Here is a 23538-nt window from a genome sequence, read left to right as displayed (position 1 = left end):
AGGATGAACGTATGGCCAGAGCAATATTTTAACACTAGATTGCCCAAGGAAGTCATTTTGACTGCTTTTTAATTTCAATTAGAAAAACAATTATGTATATAAGGACACAATGTCTTAGAATTTTGTGACTTTTTGTACAACATATAAATGCGTTTATTAATAATTGTAGTTACCTCCCCCCTCCTTCATTTCCGGTATATATATATGTGTGTTATACCTATATTGCCCAAAAGCAGTCATTTTGACTGCTTGGGAAATTTTAAATAATCAAATGACTCTTATTATTGAATTGAGTAAATTTCTTATATGACCAGTTCGGCTCTGTATTGAAATAACAGTTTTCATTTTTTTTCGATTACCGTCACATGATAACATACAAGTACATGATAAATTGTCGATACTTGATAAGTTGCAGTTGCTCAATAAGCTAAACTAGTACTTGTTATTCTAATCTTTATGCAGTGATACTTGTTCTAATAAGTTGTTCATTTTATTTCTTTTGCGCCCTAAATTCATGAAAGAAATGTCGAATAGAAGTGAGTTATTGGAAAAGCTAAGGAACATAAGTGAAGAGTGCTCCGATATTATTCTTTCACAATGCAGTCATTTTGACTGCTTTTGGGCAATATAGGTATATACTAAGTTTCAGTCTTTCTAGTGTTAAAGAAGTTATCTCCCCTCAATCCTCACACTTTAGAAGTGAAGACAAAAAGAATAAAATAGAAACTGTGCATGTTGGAGATGTACAATGACACACTGTTTAAACCCAGGAGGGAGGGGACTTTCTGAGGAGGACAGGCGGACTGAGATACCTTAGATGAGGCATTTGAATGAATGTCAACACCTAGTGTTCAAGCAAGCAAACCAGGGAAAGAGATTCCAGACCATGACAAGTGAGCAAAACTACAGCGCAGAACAGACATGGCATCAGGACAGAAACACGTCTAGAGCCAAGAGTGAAAGTGAGAGGTTTGGGACAGGCACCAACTATGTCCCACTCAGTACCCAACCCCTCTTCTGAACTAACAGAGCCCAGTTTGCTTGGGGTTTAGGGTGCCCAGTACCCCCATGTGTGTCTGGTCTCCTCTTAGCCATTCTGACAGTCCTGTCCTTGCTTTCCCTGTGCCCCTTGCAACCAAGAGTGAACATGTGTCCCACCAGTTCTGCTCAATGAAACTGAGTGATGCTGGGCCAGGCTTCTGGGACTCTGCTTTTCTGACAGGAGGGGACAGGGAGAGCTGGCCCTGCCATGCCTCAACCCATGCCTGGGTTGCTGGTCCGGGACACAGGCAGTCATCAAAAATACTTACCCAAGTGAGTTGAAGAGTTACAGCTTCATAAAAAATTCCAAATGAGTGACTTTAGAATCTTTATTCATAATTGCCCCAAACTGGAAGTAACCAAGATGTCTTTCAAAAGGTGAATGAGTAAACGAACTGTGGCACACCCATGCAGTGGAATATTATCCAGCAAGAAGAAGAATCGAGCCATCAAGCCACAAGAAGACATGGAGGAAATGACAAGGATGTTGCTGAGTGAAGGAAGCCATTCTGAAACAGCCACATACTGTATGATTTCAAATATATGACCTTATAGAAAAAGCAAAACCATACTGACAATTAAAATATCAGTAATCATCAAGATTCAGGATAGGAGGGGATGGCTGAATAGTTGGGGCACCGGTGTTTTTTGAGGCAATGAAACTACTTTGCATGATACTCTGATGATGAATATGTGGCATTACACATTTGTCCAAAACCACAGAATTTCACAATAGGAACTGAACCTAGTTAAACCATGGACTTTAGTTCAGAATAATGTATCAATATTGGTTCATCAATTATCACAAATGTTCCACACTAATTAAGATGTTAATAAACAGGGGATACTGAGGGGAGAGGGGGTATATAGGAAATAAATTCATTGTTCCAAAATTTTCAGCCAATATAAAACAGTTCTAAAAATTAGAGTATATTAATAATAAAAATAATAAGATCCTGTGTTGTGTTTTTTTTATTGTAAGCCAACTTTGATTGAAACAAATAGCTCTCGAGACTTATCTGGGAGTACCCTCCTTCCCTAGGATGCTGAGTTATGAGCAAGCATTCTATTTTCTTCTTTTCTGTATTTTCTGGAGCTCTCTTACAATCTTATCTAAAAGCTAGCTAATAAATCAAATCTGTTGTTTGAGAACTAAGTCTCTGAATGTAAACTTAATAGCATTTTAGATTTTCTGTCCACCAGGAAATTACTTAACCAATTTATTTTATTTTATTTTTTTAAATATATTTTTATTGATTTCAGAGAGGAAGGGAGAGTGACAGGGAGATAGAAACATCAATGAGGAGAGAGAATAATTCATCGGCTGCCTCCTGCATGCCCCACGCTGGGGATTAAGCCCGCAACTTGGTCATGTAACCAGGAATTGAACCGTGACCTCCTGATTCATAGGTTGATGCTCAACCACTGAGCCATGCTAGCTGGGCCCAATTGATTTTAATTCCTTGGCCTATCCATCTCTCCTCCCCAGAAAGTTACCCTCTCTTCTTGGGATATAGACTGTGTCATTGTACATCTCCAACCTCCACAGTTTCTATTTTATTCTTTTTATCTTCACTTCTAAAGTGGGAACATTGAGGGGAGATAAATTCTTTAAAAATTTTTCTTGCCATTATGTTCATCCTAAAGCACAGTGAGTGGTGCTCAGCGGGCTCTCCTTAAATTTTGTACCTTGAACAAATGGTACAGATCTCAGCTCCAAACAGCCAAGGACAGCTGGGTTCCAGAATCCATTGGGATGAATGAAAGAGTTGCTCAGGATAAACAGTAAATGCTTGCGACATTGTTCCAAGTGACTGACCTGGATGTGTAGCATATGTTGCCAAAGGAATTTTGGTTCAGGGATTGCAAGATACCTTCAGCCTTTCTGGTGGTGGTGAGTGTTATGGGAAATGCTGGGGAGGGACTTGGCTATTAGTCACAATTCTTGCCAACACTAATTTCTCTGACAATAACTAAGGCTGTTTTGAAGTTGGTCCCTGAAACATGGGCTCATCCCCTTCTTATTCCTTAAACACCCCAGACTTACACAACCAGGGACTGCCCTGGGCCCTTTCCACATACCACACCAGACAGGGTGGCTGATCCCCACAGGAACAGGACATCAGAGGTCAAAATCCCTGTTCACCTGAGCAGGAAACCATTGAAAAAGAAGAGAAAGTGATGAGCATGTGGTATCTAAAGTAAAATTTTAAAAAAACTTATGTCACATTCATATAAAGGTATACATAGTTTGGTAGTATAATGAAGAACAAACACAGTACACGATAGGGCTTATGAATGTAATACTGAGAAAAATAAGGCAGACACAATAGAATACATAGAATATGTTTCCCTTCAAGTAAGATTTGAAAGCAGGCCAAATGGCAGTGTTCAGGAATGTATGCGTAGGTGGTAAAATGAAACAGATAGAGGGTCTCATCATAAAAGTTCAGATGATGGTTTTGGAGAATAGAGAAAGCAGGCTGGTACGGGTGGTGGCAATGTTTAATTGACGTTGGGGACAGTCACAAGTGTAAGATTCATTAGGCTGTGTATTGTAGTTTGTTGTACTTTTCTGCATATTTAATCTATATTTAAAAAAACATGGTGAGAACATGGGACAATCTAATTATTTACATTGGTGAGCATGCATAAAAATAAACAAAAACCCCCCAGAAAAACATATATTGCTTTTTTGGCTTTTGGGGGGGGGGGGCGGAAATTGAATGGTAATGAAGATTAAAGGAATATTGTTGGGGTCCATCCCCAGCAGGTCCAGGGGTTCCCAAAGGTGTGGACCGAGTCAGTGAAGAAGGAAGGAATGACACGGAGACAGTGTTCAGTTGATCAGCAGCCTAGCCAGGTTCTCCAGCCAGGTTCTGTGTTTATTGTCTTGTTACATCTGTATTTATACCAGTTGATTTTAATCTTATCAATTCTATTCCAAAGGTTAGGGCATTTCTTATCTCCATTCCAAGGTTACTCTATTGTTCTATTAAGTTACAAGGGAGTAACTGAAGAAGATTATCCTAAGTAAAGATTATGTAGCTTAAGCATGATTGTTTGTAGTTAAAGTGATTAATTACCCGCCTGGCACTTGGTTAAAAGGTTGTATTCCCTCCCTTACTCCAGGGAAAAATCCTCACCTGGGGAAACAACCTTTCTCTGGGAGGTGGTCCTGTTTAAAACACAAAGCCTTAAGAGGGGGAGCAAACATATGCCATATACACCAGGTCCCTTGAAACATAAGCTGTGCAGATGTTTCTTCCCTGCAGCGACTGTGTCAAGCAGCAAGGGTGGACTGGCTTCCAGCAGAATATAAGTATATAAGTAAAAATAAGATACCTTGCAACAGATTAATGATGATTAGATTCCGGAAGCCAAGGACTATACATAGTTCAGACTGAAAGTGAGGCCAAGATTGAATAAAGCAAAACTTAAATATACAAATTAGAAATGAATTTGAAGTATCTTGACATTGTTCAAATTTCAAAAGCTATACCAGGGCGAATGTGGGAAAGACATTTCAGTTCCTCTGCTCCAAGTGACCCCCTCTCCAGGTTTCCTGTGTATCCTTCACAGCAGGCTTTTTGTGGTGGTGAAAACACATTACATAAGTGAACCAGAGAGGGCTGGTGCTGGTGCAAATGTGGACATAACTGGGGACAGAAGGGCCAGATGTGGAAGCCCAATGCATTTGGGGTCGGGGGGATCCTGACCCAGGCTCAGCAATGGGCCTGGTCCCAGGGTGCCCAATGCCTGAGCAGTCCCCTCACTCAGGGGAGGATGTTCTAAGGCTGTGGTTCTCAACCTTGGCTGCACATTAGAATCACCTGGGAATCTTTTTTAAATCCTGATCTGGGCCTCATCCTCCGGAAATTCTGTTTCTTTGTGATGGGGTGAGGCCACAACATTAGTAACAAAGAAACAGAATTTCCGGAGGATGAGGCCAGGAAATCAGGATTTTCAAAAGATTCCCAGGTGATTCTAATGTGTAGCCAAGGCTGAGAACCACTGCTCTAAGTGAAGCAGAGAGCAGGAACAAGGATTCCTTAGTGAGTCACCAGGGCGGTTCCCCAGAGAGCCCCAGGGCTCCTCCTATCCTCCAAGCTCCTGTCTCCTGCACCTGAACTAGATTTTACACAGCAGGCTGGGACACAGCAGATTCTAGGGCAGTGATGGCGAACCTTTTGAGCTTGGCGTGTCAGCATTTTGAAAAACCCTAACTTAACTCTCTTGCCATGTCACATAGAAATGTTTTGATATTTGCAACCATAGTAAAACAAAGACTGATATTTTTGATATTTATTTTATATATTTAAATGCCATTTAACAAAGAAAAATCAACCAAAAAAATGAGTTCGCGTGTCACCTCTGACTCGCCTGTCATGGGTTCGCCATCACTGCAAATCTAGGGCGTGACCACTGACTCCTAAGCAGACTGTTTTGCATAAGGGAAGGAGGGACATCATCATGGGAGGGGAGGAAAAGTTGCCCCATTTCCTGCTGGCTTATTTCATGGTGATCACCATCCCTGAGTCTAGAGACAGTGGCTTCCTTGGTGGGTGAGGCAGCCCCTGGAGCTGCAAAGTGAAGTTCTAGAGCAGCCGTGGGCAAACTATGCCCGCGGGCCGGATCCGGCTCCTTTGAAATGAATAAAACTAAAAAAAAAAAAAAAAAAAAAAAAAAGACCGTACCCTTTTATGTAATGATGTTTACTTTGAATTTATATTAGTTCACACAAACACTCCATCCATGCTTTTGTTCCGGCCCTCCAATCCAGTTTAAGAACCCATTGTGGCCCTCGAGTCAAAAAGTTTGCCCACCCCTGTTCTAGAGTGTGGGGCTAACGCCAGAACTGAGAGCTCTGACCTTGTCTCTTCCCTCACCTGTAGGTGATGTGTGTGGGGAGCAGCTACAGTGTTTGGACGGGTTCAAGCCTTGGACTGATGAGAGGGCACAGTCCCCTCATTGTGCAAGTCCCAGCTTGGATGGCAAGGCCCTCCCAGCACAATTATAGCCAACAGCTGTAATTGTGAGCTTGAACCTATGGTCCGAACACATGGCCCCACGTGCCTGAGTGATGTAGGCCTGATAGAGTTCAGCTGCATGTGGTTGAGTAGGATTGAAACCAGGAGAATGTTGGAAACATCTTTATCATGCCCTTACTTTGCCTCATGGCATCTGCTATAAAATACAGACATGGCTGTGGGCGTTGTCGCTGTCTCTCAGAGAAGCAGCATCCCACTCAGACCTATCTTTCATTCTCTTGTCAGACTTTTCTAAGCCTTTCAGCTGTCCCACTCAGGTTCACCCTTGGCCATCCTGGCCAGGCACAGACGTGCTATTCACTCTGTGCTGCCTGTCACTGTGGGTCATGGCACCTCTTTCTCTCTTAGCCTTTCAGTTAGGACCCCGTATAAACATGGGAGTGAGGTGACCCTGCCTCCATCCCCTGGACTTTGAGTTCACAGGCCTTGCAGTGACCCCAGAGGTCTAGTGGTGGGGTTAGGAGGGAGGTTTTGAATCAGGCTTTTCTGGGAACATATGTTGAGCTTGCTGTCTATCATCCTGGTGCATATAGGAATTATGCTCACCTCTTATTCCCTCAATTCCCTGTCCTCAACATGAGGGTAACAGCACCATCTCATAAGGTTTTGAAGGTTTAGAGGAATATCAATATGACAGGTAAGGTGATGCGTGATATAGTTATAAACCTATAAACCGCTGGAGAGAGTTTTGTTAGATGTCAAAACAAAGTTGTGGAAGGACTGGGTGATACGCAAAAGGAGACCATGCTGCCTTTCAGAGTCCCGTCCTCTTTAAGACCAGAAACCCAGTGTTCTCTACCTCAATTCCTGTGTTTTTAAGACACATCCCATTGTCTTCCCCTACCCAGCCCTAGGTTCCCTTACCCACAGAATAATGCTCTAGAATAATGCAATCCCTTGGGTGTTGCCTAAGATTTTATTGGAAGATAATAAACACACTCTCCTAGGTGTGTGCCTCCCACCTGAGTGAGGCAATGGTACATTAAGCAGGGAGAGAACATGGCCCAAATGCCTGGGAGGAGCCAGGCTGAGCCTTATAAAGGGACCAGTCTTTGCCCAGATGCACAGCACACTCACCTTCTCCTCAGTGACACCTCGTCAGCTCCGGTGAGTCTGCACCTAACTGTTTGCCAGGGGGGTTCGTCAGGGCCCAGTGTGTTCTTCTGTGTCCAGGAATAGGGAGAGCGGTGATGGGAGCGGATTCAGGAACCTGTATCCAGTCTCAACTCTGCCTGTTATGGGTCTTTCCAACTTGATCCCACTTGGTCCCAAGGGCCTATCTACAACAAGATGTCTGTACTGACGCTCCCATTGCTCCTTTGGCTCTTCTGTGCCAACTCTGTTGGAGCATCCCTGGTGGGAGCTCAGTATATGAACCTTCCTCTCCTCCTTCTCTTCTTTACTCTCCGGAATCATCTGACTCTCAGGCCATGGACTTTGTACCTCAACCTCTGGGGAGAGTGGGTGGCTTTCCCATAGTCTGGAAGATTCTCCTAAACCCAGACCTGGGATGCCCACTCACTTTGCCCTGGTGAGAAGATTTGCCACTATGTGGACCAGGGACCCATCAACTAATGTTTTGGACCTCGTGCCCAGCTGAGGGAATGACCAGTGACCTTCTGTGCCCAGGGCTCAGCTAAGGCCTTGGCCCAGTTGACAGAAGGCCTTAGGTGTTTTCACTTAGGGACATAACGGGAGGATCTTTCTCCCAGATCAGGAGACAATGGTAGTTTTTGTTAGATGCCCACACATGGGAGCCATACACATTTCTTGAGAGTTTGGGAAAGTCTGAGATGTGAGGGCTGCACTGTCCCATTTCTCTGCTGGGGTCCAGACTGTTGGTGAAGGTACTGGCTTTGAGAAGTCAGACCTCTTTACTTAAATGTGGTCTACCCTTGGGGTTCCAGAGAGCAGGGAGGTACAAAGGTCATCTGAAGGAGCCTATCTCCCCAAATTCACCCAAGAGTCTAAAACTGAGTCAGGTATTTCTGTTTATTTCAAACATGATGCCAACACTGGTCAGCAGTCCTTCTTTCAATCTGGTGGGGATGGTCCAGGAAACCTTGCGGGAGCTCAGGACAGGGATACATATCTCTGCTCACACTCAACATCCTAATCTCACTCACCGCTGGGAGCCTCCAGGGCCCGTTTCATTTAGAGCTTGCTTTATGTTCACAATGGGCACCTCAGGGGACTCATTCCAAGAGCAGCCCAGGGCAGGTCAGGCCAGACAAGTCAGAATTTATTTTGTCCCCATGACTCTTACCCTGACTGTGACCCTAGAGGAGATGGTGTTGATGCTCTTGAAGAGTAGAGTCATCCAAATTAGTGTTTGGTTCAGGTCAAAACTAAAACATCTGTCCTTTTCCGTGTGGTTGACCCCTACCCTCTCTGCTTCTGCCTCCTGTGGTTCTGTCCACAGTGGGTTTCTGTATTCTCCCTACCTCCTCTGGGCCCTGACCTGCATGTGGTCACACTTTCCTCCTTAGGAGCATCTCATCCCACCTCCTAGGGTGATACAATTCCTTCTGATCCAGCTGAACCTCACTTCACAGAAACCCTATTGTCCCGACTTAGGGACTCTCTCCTGGGGGGAAGGATAACAAAGTTCCCCATCTTCCTCTCCGGCAGCTTTCTTGAAATCCAAGATGGGCCATACTGCAGCTGAACAGGCTATGATGGACTTGATCGACCAGTTCCACAGATACACCAAACCTGATGACAAGATTAACAAGAAGGGCCTGCTGAGGATGCTGAGGGAGAATTACCCTCACTTCCTCAATGCTTGTGTGAGTCTGGATAACATCTTAAGGTTGCTTGGGCCCTGGCATGGCGGAGGACTTGGGAAAAGTCAATCCCATTCTCTGATCCTCAATATTCTCATCTGCAGAAAGGCCTAAGAGGACTCTCCTGACTTATTATCAGGATGAAAGAGATGGTACATTGGCCAAGTGTAAAGGCATCTGGAGATCAAGGGTAGTTATCAGGTGGTGAAATAGGAGAGTATAGAATGGGTCCCCTCCCACTTGTCACTGTCCATCCAGGAGACTGAAGCCCATAGGCTCAGGCTCTGCCTCTAGAAGCCTCCATTCAGTCCTCTGAGATCCAACGGAAGGTGATAGAAATCCCATGGCTGATAAAATTTACCACCTTTCATTACAATGAAAGAGCTCATTCATAGACCTGATTTAGTCTGACAGAATATACTGAACTGAATACAACAAGAGAGGCTTATAGGTGACAGAGAGAGTAGGTGATCAAAAGAGGGCACTGAGCATGGAAGATTGAGGAAGGCAAATAGGAGATAGGAGAGGAGGGTTAGGAATGAAGAGACAAGGGGTAGGGCCTATCTAGTTTGTGGGTAGAACTTAAGTAGATGGGGTCCTGGAAGTGGGTGAGGGGAACAGGTCTGGGTCTAAAGACCCGCCACCCACCAGCTCATTGATCAGTGAGGCTCTGGGCTGAGTCTGCCCACCAGGACTAGGTCTCTCTTTCTTGCTGACATTTGGTACTAGGATTCTCCCTCAGTGACATGCAGGGTAATGCTAACGTCCCCCTTAACCCCTGGTACAGTCCGCTGGCCCACAACAGCTACACCTGTGCAACCCCAGATGTTTCTCTCCCCCTCTCTGCCTCCTCCTCCTCCTATTCCACTGATCACACCTTTGATACTGAATTTATCTTTTCCACAGGAAAAAAGGGGCGTAGATTTCTTGGGTGATATCTTTGAGGACAAGGACAAGAACATGGATAAGAAGATCTCATTTACTGAGTTTCTGTCGGTGTTGGGAGTCCTAGCTGTGGACTACCACGATAATAGCCACGGAGCCCCGCTCTGTTCTGGTGGGGAAGGACAGTGAGCCCAGCCCAGCCTGAGGCCTCCAGAAACCACAAGAAACAATAAAGTGTGTCTGTTGCCCAGATAAAGCCTGTTTCCTGCTTTTCTTTGGCTATTTATGCTGTCAAAGCTGCCCCTTCTTGGTGAATATAATTGTGGGTTCTCAGTGGGAGGACTTACCCCTTTATGTGCCAGGAGGGTGCCCTCCCTTTGGCCTCCAGCATAACTGACCTCCTCTCTCAGCAGGGTCTCTGTCCACCTCTGCCCCTGCTTTCTAGTGCAGCCAGCGTGCCAGGTCCCAGGGTCAGCAGTGCAGAGCATTCTGCTGGCTCAGCCATGCTTTTCCTTCTCAAGCTGCGATCAGCATCGGGTGATCCAGGTACTGCAGGGAGCAGGAGCTGAGGGAGGTGTGAACATGGTGCCTCATACCCACGTGTTCCTGCCCAGCATGACCGCAGGGACATAGGGGAGATGGCACCACTGAAAAAGGCATTGGTTGGTGGCCTTTGGGGGCACCTGGGCACTGGTCACTGTGAAAGGGACACTCAGCAGCCCAGAGGATAGGATCCCTTTTCCTGTGTCCTGGGCTTCTGGGCTGTGTCCTGTCCCTGTGAGTGTGTGTGTGTGTGTGTGTGTGTGTGTGTGTGTGTGTGTGTTTTAGCCTGTGTGGTGTCCCTGTGTAGGTGAGAGAGCCACCCTGTCTGCTGAGCTGATCCTCTCAATGGTTTGTTAAATGCTGGGAGCTGGGTGTCTGGGGAAAGCACAGAGTGATGGCTGTTCTAGGCATGAGGAGTAAAGCTAGTGCTGGAGTCCAGAGAGTGTCTGGGCAGCAAGTGAGAAGACAGGATTGAAGAGGATAAGGGAGGAAAGTGCAGGGAATGATGAGCAGAAAGCTCAGGCCGAGTCACTTCACTAGTCATACAAAGAGGCGTGTCATTACCCACACACGGCCCTTCCCATTTGCCTCTGTCCTCCTAAGATCTATGGAACCAGCTCACATCTGGAGCACTGGGCCCTCAGTTCCTTTCAGAGCTTGAGCCCCATGAGCCCACAGAGGTACAGGCAGAGGATGAGGAGGCCTGGGGGTGGATGGTGTGGGTGCGTGGGAGGCTAAGACACACAGAGAAGAGCTTCCAGAAGCTAAGGTTAGGCAAGTATAGAGTTGCTCTGATCACAGTCCCCATGGCCTGCAGTCTTAAAAGACTACCTGGGGTGGGCTCTGGAACTAGGACTCCATCGATGGACAGGAGAGATGTTCTGTCTTTAGAAGGCACATCGAGGCAGTCATGGTGATAACATGTTCTCTTCTGGGATCTACAGAACCAGCTCCAGAGCAAAAAAGACCTCAAGAGGCAATGCCCAGTGTAGTGGCCTCTCCAGAGCCAGAGCAGGCTCCGGGCACAGCTTTCACTGACCTACACAAGGCAGAAGAACCACCTGCAGCATGTGGGGAACTCGCTTTAGCTCCTGTGAAGTCTGCAGTCCCAGACCCTGGGCCATAGCGTGTCAGCGGCCACGGCAGAGAGGGCTCCCCCTTTAGATACAGTTTTTGAATGTTTGTGTTTATGTTACATATGCTTAGAATTCAATTGTAGTTTTCTTATACTACTGAGAAAAATACAATCTACTTTAAAAAAATGGAATGAAATACAATTAAAACTAAATTTAAGTTACATTAAATTTAACTATGAAACTTCAGAGTGTTGTGCAAATCCATTTTTTCTGGGCCTCGGTCCTGTTAGTATGAATTATAGGTTAGTATAACTTATAGGAAATAAGTTATCTCTGAGAAGCCATGAAGCTCTAAGGATGTGGCATTCTTGAGACTCGAGACAATGGAGCTCTGGTGGAATTGACCAATGTGCATTTGCACAGGGTCCCTTTAAGTCAGGGCTATCCCTGGGCGACCACATTTCATTTGACTTCCTCTCCTAAGAGCACATGGGCAAATTAAGTTCTCAATCCCCCCTCTACCCCTCCAGTTTCAAATTTGCAGAAAATGGTAGGGTTTAACCAGCAGAAAAAAGTTCCTGACCACTGCACCTGGGATAGAAACTCCACCCCGTTCCACCCCCACTGAACAGCATCCTGAGCATCACCTCTGTAGATGCAGAGCCCCAAAGAGGTGTCAGGGGACAGGAAATATCCCAGGTCTTGGGTCCACAATCATCTCTTCTGCAGGCACCGCCTGCAAATCTCTGGTATCAGACCCTCTCTCAGCCCTCAGCCCTTGAGCACTGGTTCAGCGGGGCCTTTTCCTAAGGCTCTCTGTCTCAGCTGAGCCCAGGAACAATTACTTCCACCTGAACAAGGTTGTGCATGTGGCCTGGCTTCTCTCTTTACATCAGTCCTCCAAACCACCCTGGAGAGACCGGACTAACACCCTTCTAGGGCACCATGCCATGGCAGACGCTACAATGTCTCAGGACAAATGGTTACTAACATTGGACCAGACTCATGCCCCTGCCTCAAGGAGATCAGCGCTCTGGGTTGACACAGGTATGAAAAACAATTCCAATAGAATGTGATGAGTTGGACAGTTGACCTTTACCATAGTAAGTATGGAGGACATGAGCCCATTGGGGATCACACACCAGGCTCTCTTTAGTATGTGATTCCTAAATCATACCAGAAAATGAATAACTGTATGTCTATCAACTTCACCCTAATTTTTCATGGAGCATGGCAATGGCGGGAAGCATTGTGAGATTAAACAGAGGTTGGAGAATTCAAGGGAGAGTAAGTCCACGTTAGAGGCCATAGTCAGTTGACTTGTACATCCTAGGAATGTCCTTGGAAGTGGGGCCTCCCACCATGGGGGAAGCAACTCCTCTTTTTAGAAAATCAGGACTATGGTCTCCACAGCAGCTGTTTCCTATTTCAAATTACACTTTTTAACCTGGCCTCACTTTCCTGGGTCCTTTCCTAAGTTTCACAGCTGACTTCAAAACTGGAGGTTTTTACATTTTTGATTGCTGTTAACATTAGATGTGATGGACCAGAATTTCAACAATTATGTTTCAACAACAAAAAATAGTTTTAGAGTAAGGAATATGTGCTGGAACTGCTAGGTACTAGAGATCAGTGAAGCTAATATAAGTGTTTCTCCTCCCTAATTGGGAATAAGGACATGTGGAGACAATGACGTGGTGTGGTTCCCACAGTGCAAGTGGGCTTAGGTGACAGGCAGCATAAAGGAGGAAGAGCACATTTGATTGTGGAGAAGTAGTCTGTGTCCACTTCCAAGGAGAATCCCTAGAGAGAAGTTCAGATTTCTAGTCTGTTGAGATACATCATATTCAACAGGAAGGTGAGGAATTCAAAGATATTTCAGGCAAAGCAAGCATTAGAAAAATTGAATTGAGTCAGGAAACAATCAGACATATTGGGGTGGACTGGGACCATCAGGAGGTAAGTTCCCAGGACAGGAACAGGGATGGCTGAGCAGAGGAAGTCAGACACCAGCTCTGGGAGCCCTGGCAGGATGGTTCCTAGCAGGACCAGCAGTCCTGGTGCAGGAGGAGAGAAGACAAGTGGAGGGATTTGTTCAAGCTGGGAGGTTTGCAGGGAGGGTATGGCCCAGAGACAAGTCAGCACCAGAGATCTTAGTCAGTGGAGAGCAGTTGGTGTGGTGGATCATGGGGTGCTGGCGGCATAGAGACAGAAGAGGGTACTGACAGGGGAAAAGTGAAAAGGTCCAGAGAAGCAGGTCTCGCTGAGTTTGAGAGCAGGTGGAAGGAGAAGGAGCAGGGGAGAGGACAGACAATACCAGTGAAAGAGTGAGGTGTAGGCAGGGAAAAGCTCAGACATGTCCTAAATGATGACAAGCTGCAGGGGATGGGCAGGAGAGGATGCCCCTGAAGTGGAGGGAGGTGATGGTCTCAGAACTGAGATGCTAATGACACGGTGAGAGTAGGAGGTGCAGGAGTCAACCACATGGACAAATACCTCACCAACTGAGTTTCCTGCAGGGGGAACAGAAGATTTCATAGGCAGTGGCCTAATTTCTCCCTGAAGAATGTGGTCTGATTGAGGGGTTAGCAGGAGACTGTGAGTAGGAGGTAGGGAGTGACCAGCTGGATGATGGGATCCTCAAAGAGGGGAGCTACTGAAGCAGCAGGTATGTGCCTAGAGGTAGCCCTGGATGTGCAGATGAGTGCTGACTGGTCTCCTGGCACCATGGAGAGACCCCCTGTGTGGGAGAGCCATTGCTTGCTGAGGAAGCACTTGTGTCCTGCTTGTTTCTGAAATCCTCAGTACCTAGCACATTTTATGACCTCAAAGAGCCCAAGCATAATGTCATGCCCCTTCCTATGACAGTTAAGGAGAACTCTCACCTATGATACTCAGTATGAGCTTTCCATTCATTCCTGCATGCCCTCTCCTCCCTACTCTTCTTCAATTATCTCTTCTCACTTGCTGCCCAGACTCTCTCTGGACTCCAGCACTAGCTTTACTCCTCATGCCTGGAACACTCATCACAATGTTGTTTTCCCAGACACCCAGCTCTCAGTAGTTCGCAAACCATTGCAAGGATCAGCTCAGCAGACAGGGTGGCTCTCACCTCCACAGGGACACCCACAAAGGCTAAAGCGCGCACACACACACACACACACACACACACACACACACGGACGGGACACAGCCCAGAAGCCCAGGACAGAGGACAAAAGATCCAGTCCTTGGGCACTGCTGAGTGTCCCATTCACAATGACCAGTGCCCATGTGCCCACAATGCCTGCCACCCAATGCCTATTTCAGTGGTGCCATCTCCCCTTTGTCCTGAGGTCATGCTGGGCAGGAGCACGTAGGCATGAGGCACCATATTCACACCTCCCTCAGCTCCTGTTCCCTGCAGTTCATGGATCCCCAAATGCTGATCGTGGCTGGGGAAGAAATAGCATGGCTGGGGCCAGCAGAATGCTCTGCACTGCTGACCCTGGGACCTGGCACACTGGCTACACTAGAAAGCAGGGGCAGAGGTGGACAGAGGCCCTGCTGAGAGAGGAGGTCAGTTTCCTGTGGAAAAGATAAATTCAGTCCCAAAAGTGTTATGGGTGGAATAGGAGGAGGAGGAGGAGGCAGAGAGAGGGAAAGTAGCATCTGGGGCCGCACAGTTGTTGCTGGTGTGGGCCAGTGGAGGGCATCAGGGGATGAGAGGGACATTAGCACTACTCTACAGGTCACTGAGAGAGATTCCTTGGACCAAATATCAGCATGAAAGAGAGACCTAGTGGTGGTGGGCAGACTCAGCCCAGAGCCTCACTGATCAATGAGCTGGTTCGTGGGTGGTCTTTAGACCCAGACCTGCTCCCCCCACTCACTTCCAGGACCTCATCTACCTAAGTTCTACCCAGAAACTAGGTAGGCCCTATGCCTTGTCTCTTCATTCTTAACCACCTTGCCTGTTTGCCTTCCTGAGTCTCTATGCTAAGTGGCCTCCTTTGCTAACCTACTCTCTGTGTCACTTAGTAACCTCTCATTTGTAATCAGTTCAGTGCATTCTAATTGTCAGAGTAAATCAGGTCTATGAATGAGATTTTTCATTGTAATGAAAGGTGTTAAATATTATCTATCAGCTGTGGAATTTCTATCACCTTCCCTTGGATCTCAGAGAACCTAATAGAGGCTTCTAGAGGCAGAGCCTGAGCCTATGAGCTTCAGTCTACTGGATGGACAGTGACAAGTGGAAGGGAACACATTCTTTACTCTCCTATTTCACCACCTGATAACTACCCTTGATCTCCAGATGCCTTTACTCTTGGCCATCTGTATCATCTCTTTCATCCTGATAATAAGTCAGGAAAGTCTTCTTAGGCCTTTTTGCAGATGAGAATATTGAAGATCAGAGAATGGGACTGACTTGTCCAAAGTCCTCCGCCATGCCAGGGCCCAAGCAACCTTGAGAAGTCACCCCGACTCACACAAACCTTGAGGAAGTTAGGGAAATTCTCCTTCAGCATCTTCAGCAGGCCCTGCTTGTCAATCTTGTCATCAGGTTTGGTGTATTTGTGGAAGAGGACGATCAAGTCCATCACAGACTGGTCAACTGGAGTTTGGCTCATCTTGGTTTTCAAGGAAGCTGCCAGAGAGAAAGACGGGGACCTTTGTGATCCTTCTCCCCAGGTGAGGGTCCCTAAGTCAGGACAATGGGGTGGGAACTGAGGATCCTGTGAAGTGAGGATCAGGTGGGAGCAGAAGGAACTGTATCACTCTAGGACAGCCGTGGGCAAACTACGGCCCGCAGGCCGGATCCGGCCCGTTTATAATGAATAAAACTAAAAAAAAAAAAAAAAAAAAAAAAAAAGACCGTACCCTTTTATGTAATGATGTTTACTTTGAATTTATATTAGTTCACAGAAACACTCCATCCATGCTTTTGTTCCGGCCCTCCGGTCCAGTTTAAGAACCCACTGTGGCCCTCGAGTCAAAAAGTTTGCCCACCCCTGCCTAGGAGGTGGGATGAGATGCTCACAAGGAGGAGAGTGTGACCAAGGTTGGGGCCTGGGCCCATAAAGGTCAGGGCCCAGAGGAGATGGAGGAGAACACAGACGCCCACTTTTGACAGAAGCACAGGAGGCAGAAGCAGAGAGGGTAGGGGTCAATCACACAGTAAAGCACTGACATTTTAGTTGGGATCTGAACCAAACACAGCATTTCGATGACTCTACTCTTTGAGAGTATCAATACCCACTCAGCCAGTGTCAATGTCAGGGTTAGAGTCATGCGGACAATATACCTTCCTGACTATTCTGGCTTCACCTGCGCTGGGTTGGTCTTAGAAGAGACCCCTGAGGAGTCCATTGTAAACATAAAGCAAGCTCTAAATGAAATCAGTTCTGGAGGCTCCCAGCAGTTAGTGTGAGTAGGATGGTGAGTGTGAGCAGAGATATACAGCCCTGTCCTGAACTCCTGCAAGTTTTCCTGGACCATCCCAGGGAAAGAGGGCCTGCTGACCAGTGTTGGCATCATGTTTGAAATAAACAGGAATTCCTGCCTCAGTTTTGGGCTATTGGTTGGAAAGTTCGGAGATAGGCTCCTTCAGATGACCTTTGTACCTCCCTGCTCTCTGGAACCCCAAGGCTAGACCACATTTAAGTAAAGAGGTCTGACTTCCCAAATCCACTACCTCCACCCACATTCTGGACCCCAAGCAGAGAAATTGGACAGTGCAACCCTCACACCTCAGAGTTTCCAAAACTCTCAAGAAATATGTATGGCTCACAAGTTTGGGCATCTAACAAAAACTATATTTTCTTATCATCAGGAAAAAAACACCTTGTTGCTATGTCCCCACATGGAATTACTCAAGGCATTCTGTGAACTTGGCCATGTCAGAGCTGAGTCCTGTGCACAGAATGTCACTGGTCTTTCCCTCAGCTGGGCAGAAGGTCCAAAACATTAATTGATGGGTTTCTGATCCATATACTGGCAGATCTTCTCACCATGGCAAGGTGAGTGAGAGTCCCAGGCTTGGGTTCAGGAGAACCTTCCGGACTTGGATAGAGACACCCATTCTCCCTGGAGGTTGGGGTGCAAATTGAGTCTTCCCCAACCTGTCATCTGAGAGTTAGGTGAGTCCAGAGAGAAAAGAAGAGAAGGAGAGAGGAAGGGTCATTTCCTCAGCTCCCACCAGAGATGTTTCCACAGAGTTGTTACACAGGGGCCAGTCCAGCCATCTTGTAGATGAGATCCTCAGAACCCCAGTGGAATAAAGTTACACAGCCCCATAACAGGCAAAGTCCGATAACAGGCGGAGCCCTGTTACAGGCAGAACCCCATTACATCTGGACCCAAGCTCCTGAATCCTCTCCCATCACTGCTTTTCCCTACTCCTGCAGACAGCAGAACACCCTGGGCCCTGATGAACCTCCTGGCAAAGAGATAGGCGCAGACTTACCAAAGCTGACGAGGAGGCAGTGAGGAGAAAGTGAGTGTTCCGTGCATCTGGGCAAAGACTGGTCTCTTTATAAGGCTCCATGTGGCTCCTCCCAGGCACTGGGAGCCTTTGGGTCATATCTGTCTACTTCCTGGACCATTTTCCTACTCAGGTGTGTGGCACACACCTAGGAGTGTGTGTTCACATATGGAAGTAAAATCCCAGGCAACTCCCAAGGGAAAACACCTAGAGCCTTCTTCTGTCCTCACTTCCCTGGGGTCAGGGGTGTGGAAGACAATGGGCTGTGTCGTAAAGCACAGGAATTCTGGTACAGAGAACTGAGTTTCTGAACTTAAAGAAGATGGGACTCTGAGACGCATCATGGTCTGTTTTTGCTCATCACCCACTCCTTCCACAATTTTGTTCTAGCATCTAACACAAACTCTCTCCAGCGGTTTATAAGTCCATAACTATACCACACATCACCTTACCTGTCCTATTAATATTCCTCCTAAAATGTCAAAACCTTATGAGATGGAGCTGTTACCCTCATGTTGAGGATGGGGAATGGAGGGAGTAAGAGGTTAGCAAAGTCCTTATGGGCACGAGGCTAATAGACAGAAAGTTTAATATATGATCCCAGAAAAGCCTGATTCAAAAACCTCCCTCCTAACCCCACTACTAGACCCCTAGGGGCACTGCAGGGCCTGTGAACTCAAAGTCCAGGGGAGGGAGGCAGGGTCACCTCACTCCCATCGTTATGTTGAGTCCTCACTGGAGCGCTAGGAGAGAAAGAGGTGGCAGGACCCACAGGGACAGACAGGGAACACAGAGAGAGCAGTGGCTCAGCATGTCACCTGCAGGCGAGGGAAGACGGGAGGTCAGAGCTCTGAGTCCTGGCATTATCCCCACACTCTAGAAATTCACTTCGTAGCTCCAGGGCCCACCGGGGTCCACCAAGGAAGCCACTGTCTAGATTCAGGGATGATGACCACCATGAAATGAGCCAGCAGGAGATGGGGCAAAGTTGCCACCCCTCCCATGATGATGCCTTCCTATAAATTCTTAGATGATGTTTCTCCTTCCCTTATGCAAAATAGTCTGCTTAGGAGTCAGTAGCTCATGCCCTGCGTCTGTTATGTCCTAACCTGCTGTGGAAAAGCTAGTTTAGGTGCAGGAACAAGAGCTTGGAGGTCAGGACGAAACCTGGGGACCTCTGGGGACATACATGCTGATTCACTGAAGAGTCCTGGTTCCTGCTCTCTGTTCCCCTTAGAACATGCTCCCATGGAGTAAGGGACTGCTCAGGCATTGGGCACCCTGGGACCAGGCCCACCGCTGAGCTCCCAGGTCAGGCCCCCCAGTGCACTGGCCTCCATGCTTCAGCCTGGCCTTTCTGTCCCCAGTTATATCCATATTTGCATCAGCACCAGACCTCTCTGGTTCACTCATTTAATTTCCTCTTACTGCCTCTCAAAGCCTCCCAGGAAGGATACACAGAACACCTGGAGCACTAGCTGTCTCCTGGCAGGGGAAGTGAGATGGCATGCCCACTTTGTCCCTGGTGTAGCTTTTGATATTTGAACAATGTCAAAATACTTTAAATTAGTTTTCAATTAGTTTCATTTAATTTTTACTTTGTTAAATTCTGGCCTCACTTTCAGAATCTGAACTATGTATAGTCCTCAGCTTCCGGAATGTAAACATTGACCTGTTGCACGTTCTCTCTCTTATTTTACTTATATACTTATTTTCCCTTAATCTCCATTACTAGTCAACTTCCCAGCCAAAAGCCAAAAAGTAAAATGTATGTTTTCTGTTTATTTTTATGAATACTCATCAATGTAAATTATTATTTTGCCCTATGTTTTATAGATGTGCTTTATGTGATATAGATCAATCACACAGAAAAATAAAATGCACTACAATGTACAGCCCAATGAATTATCTCCAGCACCTGACACTGCCACCCAGGTCAATGAATAAAATATTTCCACCACCCTTACCAGTCACCGCCCCTTTTCTGTCTCCCTGAAAACCATCATCTGGACCTTCATGGTAAGGCTCTCTCTTTGTTTCATTTGAATTTTACCACATAAGCAAATTTACTTGAAGGAGAACAGATTCTATATATTCTTCTATGTTTGCCTTAGTTTGCTCAGAATATCACTTGTAAGTGATATTCATGTTGTAGTGTTTGTTCATCATTGTATACTATATATCTTGGTGTAAATATCACATCATTTTCTATAATTCTGTTTTAGATATCACATGCCCTTAATTTTCTTGTTTTCCTTTTGTATGATTTCCATATCAGGTGACCATGGATTTTGACCTCTGACTTCATGTTCCTGTGGGGATCAGCCACCCTGTATGTTGAGGTATTTGGAAAGGGCCCAGGGCATTCATTGATTGTGTAAGTCTTGGGTGTTTAAGGAATAAGAAGGGGATGAGCCCATGTTTCAGGGACCAACTTCAAAACAGCCCTGTTTATTGTCAGAGACATTAGTGTTTGCAACTATTGTGACTAACAGCCAAGTCCCACCCCAGCATCTGTCTTACCACTCACCACCACCAGAAAGGCTATAGGTATCTTCCATTTTCTGAACCAATAATTCTTTGGCAACATGGTCTAAACAGCCAGGTCAATCACTTGGAACCATCTCCCAAGCATTTACTGTTTATCCTGAGCCTCTCTTTCATCCCAATGGATTCTGGACCCCTGCTGTCCTTGGCTGTTTGGAGCGGAGACCTGGACCGTTAGTTCAAGGTACAAAATTTAAGAAGAACCCACTGAGCACCACTCACTGTACTTTAGGATGAACATATGCCAAGAGAAATTTTTTAAAGAATTTATTTCCCTCCAATGTTCACCCTTTAGAGGTGAAGATGAAAAGAATAAAATAGAAACTGTGGATGCTGGAGGTGTACAGTGACACACAGTATAACCCCAGGAGGGAGGGGTAACTTTCTGAGGAGGAGAGGCGGACCGAGATACCTTAGATGAGGCATTTGAATGAATGTCAACACCTAGTGTTCAAGCAAGAAAACCAGGGAAAGAGATTCCAGACCATGACTTGTGAGCAAAACTATAGCACAGAACAGACATGACATCAGGACAGAAACACGTCTAGAGCCAAGAGTGTGAAAGTGAGAGGTTTGGGACAGGCACCAACTATGTCCTACCCAGTACCCAACCCCTCTTCTGAACTAACAGAGCCCAGTTTGCTTGGGGTTTAGGGTGCCCAGTACCCCCATGTGTGTCTGGTCTCCTCTAAGCCATTCTGACAGTCCTGTCCTTGCTTTCCCAGTGCCCCTTGCAACTAAGAGTGAACATGTGTCCCACCAGTTCTGCTCAATGAAACTGAGTGATGCTGGGCCAGGCTTCTGGGACTCTGCTTTTCTGACAGGAGGGGACAGGGAGAGCTGGCCCTGCCATGCCTCAACCCATGCCTGGGTTGTTGGTCCGGGACACAGGCAGTCATCAAAAATACTTACCCAAGTGAGTTGAAGAGTTAAAGCTTCATAAAAACTTCCAAATGAGTGACTTTAGAATCTTTATTCATAATTGCCCCAAACTGGAAGTAACCAAGATGTCTTTCAAAAGGTGAATGAGTAAACGAACTGTGGCACACCCATGCAGTGGAATATTATCCAGCAAGAAGAAGAATTGAGCTATGAAGCCACAAGAAGACATGGAGAAAACGACAAGGATATTGCTGAGTGAAGGAAGCCATTCTGAAACAGCCACATACTGTATGATTTCAAATATATGACCTTATAGAAAAAGCAAAACCATACTGACAATTAAAATATCAGTAATCATCAAGCTTCAGGATAGGAGGGGATGGCTGAATAGTTGGGGCACCGGTGATTTTTGAGGCAATGAAACTACTTTGCATGATACTGTGATGATGAATATGTGGCATTACACATTTGTCCAAAACCACAGAATTTCACAATAAGAACTGAACCCTAGTTAAACCATGGACTTTAGTTCAGAATAATGTATTAATATTGGTTCATCAAATTTAACAAATGTTCCACACTAATTAAGATGTTAATAAACAGTGGATACTGAGGGGAGAGGGGGTATATAGGAAATAAATTCATTGTTCCAAAATTTTCAGCCAATATAAAACAGTTCTAAAAATTAGAGTATATTAATAATAAATATAATAAGATCTTGTGTTGTGTTTTTTTTATGGTAAGCCAAATTTGATTGAAACAAATAGCTCTCGAGAGTTATCTGGGAGTACCCTCCTTCCCTAGGATGCTGAGTTATGAGCAAGCATTCTATTTTCTTCTTTTCTGTATTTTCTGGAGCTCTCTTACAATCTTATCTAAAAGCTAGCTAATAAATCAAATCTGTTGTTTGAGAACTAAGTCTCTGCATGTAAACTTATTAGCATCTTAGACTGTCTGTCCACCAGGAAATTACTTAACCAATTTATTTCATTTATTTTTTAAAATATATTTTTATTGATTTCTGAGTGGAAGGGAGAGTGACAGGGAGATAGAAACATCAATGAGGAGAGAGAATAACTCATGGGCTGCCTCCTGCATTCCCCACACTGGGGATTAAGCCCGCAACCTGGTCGTGTAACCAGGAATTTAACCCTGACCTCCTGGGTCATAGGTTGATGCTCAACCACTGAGCCATGCTAGCTGGGCCCAATTGATTTTAATTCCTTGGCCTATCCACCTCTCCTCCCCAGAAAGTTACCCTCTCTTCTTGGGTTATGGACTGTGTCATTGTACATCTCCAACCTCCACAGTTTCTATTTTATTCTTTTTATCTTCACTTCTAAAGTGGGAACATTGAGGCGAGATACATTCTTCAAAAATTTTTCTTGCCATTATGTTCATCCTAAAGCACAGTGAGTGGTGCTCAGCGGGCTCTCCTTAAATTTTGTACCTTGAACAAATGGTACAGATCTCAGCTCCAAACAGCCAAGGACAGCTGGGGTCCAGAATCCATTGGGATGGATGAAAGAGTGGCTCAGGATAAACAGTAAATGCTTGCGACATTGTTCCAAGTGACTGACCTGGATGTGTAGCATGTGTTGCCAAAGGAATTTTGGTTCAGGGATTGCAAGATACCTTCAGCCTTTCTGGTGGTGGTGAGTTTTATGGAAGATGCTGGGGTGGACTTGGCTGTTAATCACAATTATTGCAAACACTAATGTCTCTGACAATAAACAGGGCTGTTTTGAAGTTGGTCCCTGAAACATGGGCTCATCCCTTCTTATTCCTTAAACACCCCAGACTTACACAACCAGGGACTGCCCTGGGCCCTTTCCACATACCACACCAGACAGGGTGGCTGATCCCCACAGGAACAGGCCATCAGAGGTCAAAATCCCTGGTCAACTGAGCTGGTAACCATTGAAAAAATAGACAAAGTGATGATCATGTGATATCTAAAGCAGAATTATAAAAAAATTATGGCACATTCATATAAAGTTATATAAGTATAAAATGAAGAACCAACACAGTACAACATACAGCTTATAAATGTAATATTGAGAAAAATAAGGCAGACACAGAAGAATACATAGAATATGTTTCCCTTCAAGTAAGATTTGAAAGCAGGGCAAATGGCAGTGTTCAGGAATGTATGCTTAGGTGGTAAAATGAAACAGAGAGAGGGTCTCATTATAAAAGTTCAGATGCTGGTTTTGGAGAATAGAGAAAGCAGGCTGGTGCGGGTGGTGGCAATGTGTAAT

At 45.8% G+C, this 23538-nt stretch overlaps 2 protein-coding genes across 2 annotated transcripts in view; both read left to right on the top strand.

The window, feature by feature from the left end:
- S100A8 (S100 calcium binding protein A8) overlaps positions 1-23538 on the top strand; it is a 238774-nt gene that overhangs the window by 141078 nt on the left and 74158 nt on the right. The gene's annotated exons all lie outside the window — the stretch shown is intronic.
- Positions 7117-10019, top strand: LOC132221129 (protein S100-A7-like). The gene is made up of 3 exons (XM_059675074.1): positions 7117-7199; positions 8724-8881; positions 9785-10019. Exons 2-3 carry the CDS (start codon positions 8741-8743, stop codon positions 9950-9952), a joined length of 309 nt encoding a protein of 102 aa, XP_059531057.1. The 5' UTR covers positions 7117-7199; positions 8724-8740; the 3' UTR covers positions 9953-10019.

This window comes from Myotis daubentonii, chromosome 18 (assembly GCF_963259705.1).
Source record: "Myotis daubentonii chromosome 18, mMyoDau2.1, whole genome shotgun sequence".
NCBI lineage: Eukaryota > Metazoa > Chordata > Mammalia > Chiroptera > Vespertilionidae > Myotis > Myotis daubentonii.
The sequence above is the reverse complement of the archived record's forward strand: the minus strand, read 5'-3'. Positions and strand labels throughout refer to the sequence as shown.

What these genes read in the sequence shown, in the direction of transcription:
- LOC132221129 (XM_059675074.1), top strand. Translation starts at nt 8,741, where the DNA reads ATGGGCCATACTGCAGCTGAACAGGCTATGATGGACTTGATCGACCAG. An exon ending in CTCACTTCCTCAATGCTTGT is followed by an intron (nt 8,882 to 9,784) that starts GTGAGTCTGGAT and finishes TCTTTTCCACAG; the next exon opens with GAAAAAAGGGGCGTAGATTT.